This window comes from Gossypium hirsutum, chromosome A02 (assembly GCF_007990345.1).
Source record: "Gossypium hirsutum isolate 1008001.06 chromosome A02, Gossypium_hirsutum_v2.1, whole genome shotgun sequence".
Lineage (NCBI taxonomy): Eukaryota > Viridiplantae > Streptophyta > Magnoliopsida > Malvales > Malvaceae > Gossypium > Gossypium hirsutum.
In genome coordinates this window covers 14,553,664-14,557,688 of record NC_053425.1, presented here as the reverse complement: position 1 = coordinate 14,557,688, position 4,025 = coordinate 14,553,664, and the positions used below count along the sequence as shown (strand labels likewise).

The following is a 4,025-nucleotide window of genomic DNA, read 5'->3' as shown; positions in this document are numbered from 1 at the left end:
GGCCCACTCCTTGTCATCCATCTTGTCAGGTTTTTCTTCAAGGGCTATATCCAGCTCTTGCTGACATAAGACATCCAGGATCTCACATTGCCACATACCAAAATTATTGGTACCATCAAATTTCTCTACTTCAAATTTCGCATTGGTCACAGTAGTCTTTGACGATGACTTTTCCATTTTTTTCTCCTCAATCCCAACTACAGTACGTGAACAGTGCCGTGAACGATCGTATTCCCCAAGTACGAATCTAGCTCTGATACCAATTGTTGTGCGGAAGCGTGTAAAAGAGTAAAATTATTGTACTAAAAAATCACACTAAGTTCAATTCCCAGGAAAGAGAGGTGGATCGCAAGGATCGCTTAAGTACCAGGTCTTTCCTAGCCAGAATATCCCTCAATCGTAATTTAATAGCACAATAAATCACTACAATCACACACACAATTCATGCAGAATAATACAATAAAGAACACAAGAATTTAACAAGGTTCAGCAAATTTTGCCTACGTCCTCGGGCACTACCAAATATATTTCACTCCAAAATATAAGTGAGAATTTACAAAGAGAGAGAGAGAAAACAATGCCTTAAGTAGAGAATGGCAAGTTTGAGATACAGAATGAGAGATGGTTATGCCTATTTATAGTTGAGGTTCAGGGATCAACTTGCAAAGTCACTTTACAATTTAGGGACCATATATTGCAAATATCTCAGATTTTATTATGCCAATATCTCGATACCCATATCTTTGACTTTCCAATATTTGATACCCATATCTTTGACTTTCCAATATTTGATACCCATATCTTTGACTTTCCATTATTTGATACCCATATCTTTGATTTTCCATAAATATGGATAATTCTCAATAATTACTATTAAATGATATTTTTCATAGTTAATATAACTTTTTCCCATATTGGGCTTTTTTCTTCAAAAAAATATTATTAGTATTTTAAGGTCAATCTAATTTCAATGTGTGGCCAAAATTTATTTTCAATATTAAAAAATTGTTTTTATGTCCCAATTATCATCTCATCACCACCTACTTTTATGAACTTTAATATTTTAACATAATTGTGTGCAAAATGATAAAAATATTTTATGTGAGTATTTTATGTAGTACCCCATACTTGGTATGATTGTCAGATTCAAGTATATAACATCATATTCATTATCGAAATAACTCAAATTATTTTAATATAATTTTAACAAATTTAATTCATATTTACTTATAACAAACATGAGGTATTTAAATTTAATCGTAACTGCATATAATATATATAAATTGAGTTAGATCACATCAACAAACAAATTAGATTAAAATTAAATAATTAGGAACTTGTTTTGAAGGTTTTTTTCTGAGAAACCACTTCTCAATGCCTTTTGGTTCCTAATTTTATGTTCCAATAGGTCAAAATTGATGTTTTGATGTTTACCAAATCTTATATTTAGCTAAACATCAAAATCTTGATTATAAAGTTAAAATAAATAAACGAATAGAAAAACAAAAACAAAGAAATACTATATATTTATTTTCTGTTTTAAAAATAGAAAAACTAAAATAACATCATCTTCTACAGCAATGAGGTAGACACTTATTACGTACAAGAGAAGCTAGTTAAATTTTGGTTTATTCATGTGTCTATATGCTTTAGCAGAAAGTTTATTTTGAATTCCTCTAGCTCTGGCATGCATGCTTCAATGGAACAGCCGGATCGGAGAACGAACCAGTCGAAATTTGATCAAAAATGAACTTGTTAGCTGCCTCAGTATAGTGAATTCCATCCCAAACCACACGAACAGATGGATTATCACATGAACCCACAAATATCTCTGTACCATTCACCGTAATTGTTCCTCCACATAGAACTGCAGCACTGTAGTTGTACTCACCTCCATAGCCACAACATGTCACAAGTGGAAGTTCAAACCCTGAAAAATTAGTCCAGAATCAGATATAAAGCTCAAACTCGGGCAGATAAAAGGCTCAACACAAGTGCCAAACACGAGTACTTAGTCAAATTACCATGTTTTTGGGGTTCAGCAAACAGAGAATACTTCACAGAATAGATGTCTACATATGTAAATGCAGCTGAAGGGAATTCATTTCTAAGTTGAGCTATTGATTCCTTTAGCTTCAGATTGAAATACTGAGCCACTTCATTGTAAGGCTTTAAACAACCAGCAGGGTCCTTTTCAGTTGAGGCAAATGCAACCAAAACATAAGGCAAACAACCGATTGGTCCAGTGTTGTGAACCCAAAAGAATCTTGCTCCTAAATTGTATATATTCTGCAAAAAAAAAAAAAAAGTTGACCCCAGAATTATTAGGTCAAAATCATTGAAAGTTTAACTTGGGTATTTGGATCAAATTTCCCTATAGGATTATACCTTAATATTTGCTGAGAACTTGTTGATTATATCAGGAATAGAAGCATTGACTTCTTGTACAGTCAAGTTTGAAAAGAACCCTTCTCCAAGATCGTTTTGGCCAATGTCAAATGTGTATAAAGCTTTAGAAAAATACTCTTCCTTGGGCATTAAACTTGCCAACAACCCTCCTATGCATGGAAAAGATCACAGTTGGTTCAGGTAATGCATCTTACATATTTAGAGTTTATATCTTAACATTTACAATCCCAGGTCATTTTTTAATAATAAAATGCTACTTGAAATATATACTAACCTTGTTTCCTAATCACTTGAGATCTGACTTTGAATTGCTCAAACTGTGAGTACTGAAGCCCCAAATAGAATGGACTGAATCCACCATTAGGGATAACACTAATAGGTAATCTGATTGTAGATGCTGAGGTGGCAAAGTTTATGCCATGCGAGAAATTGGTCCCCACTGAATCAAGATATGCATTAATAAATGGCAGCCCAAATGCCTCAGCTGCCAAAATAAACCATAAAGTAAGAACATCACTTTTATCCATAATTAATCCTTTTCAACGTGAGGATTATATATATGAAAATATATTTGATAGATTAACAGAATTTCACAAATAAACTTAAGACGATGAGAAGTATTCTTTTAAAGTGCAATAAATATTTATTTAAAAAATATATATATATTTTCTGTGTACTAAAGTATCTATATATATTGTTATTTTCAAACATGTGGCAATAGCGATGGCGAATGAAGTTATAACATACCTATGAAATCAATGATGAGCCGCCCATCGGAAAATCGGCGAGCAGGCATGTGAAAGTAGGTATCTCCATAAGGAGAAGTGGGTGGAGTGAACGCAGAAGCATATCCGCCGGTGTCGGAATTAGAGTCACCCAAGTTAAACACGGCTGGGAAATCGCAGCTTTTATGAGAAACCACAGGGTTCAAAATGGAGACGAGGAGCATGAAAAGGAAGACAGACATATTGGAAAACTCGGAGAGCAGTAAAGACAAAGATATGGTTTTGGGATACAATTGAAAAACAGAGACATGTTTGGTTTTGTAAAGCGATTCAACTGTAGAATTGTAGAATTTTCTTCATAAAATGGTCCAACCTTGTAGATACATTTATCTTGGAAATTTTTGACACATTTATTACTCATTGATTTTTGACACATTTATTACTCATTGATTTCTTTGACAAGTATTAACTTTATATCAATAGAAGAAAATATATAATAATAATTAAAAATCTGTTTTACCACAGTTTTGTTTGAATACCCCAAAGTTCCTTAATCGACACGACACGTATTCCATTTTATTTTTAAGTTTTTACAACTAATAATTTGTTGGATCCGTGGGTTGGGTAATAAGTAGCTTATTTCTTTTCTCAAGTAATGTTATTAAAAGCAAATCACATAAAATGATATAATCTCTCTTTATCTGTTGCTTCGATTTTGCATTCTGATATTTCAATGAATTCGTCTGATGAGGTCGTAGGATAGTAAATTGTGGATGTATAATCAATATAGCTGCTACAATTATTACCATTTGTCTTCTTAATTGCATTCTGGTTGATTCGCTATTTACGTAGAGAATCGATTTGTAGTTCTAACAATCTTTTTGTGCATTA

The 4,025-nt window shown here is 32.7% G+C and overlaps 1 protein-coding gene across 1 annotated transcript; it reads right to left on the bottom strand.

Moving 5' to 3' along the window:
- Window positions 1-1,497: 1,497 nt before the first annotated feature.
- Window positions 1,498-3,489, bottom strand: LOC107952463 (esterase). The gene is made up of 5 exons (XM_016887715.2): window positions 3,157-3,489; window positions 2,684-2,893; window positions 2,389-2,558; window positions 2,025-2,289; window positions 1,498-1,930 (listed from the first exon to the last, which is right to left on the bottom strand). The coding sequence occupies exons 1-5, from the start codon at window positions 3,374-3,376 to the stop codon at window positions 1,677-1,679; spliced, it is 1,119 nt and encodes a 372-aa protein (XP_016743204.2). The 5' UTR covers window positions 3,377-3,489; the 3' UTR covers window positions 1,498-1,676.
- Window positions 3,490-4,025: the final 536 nt, after the last annotated feature.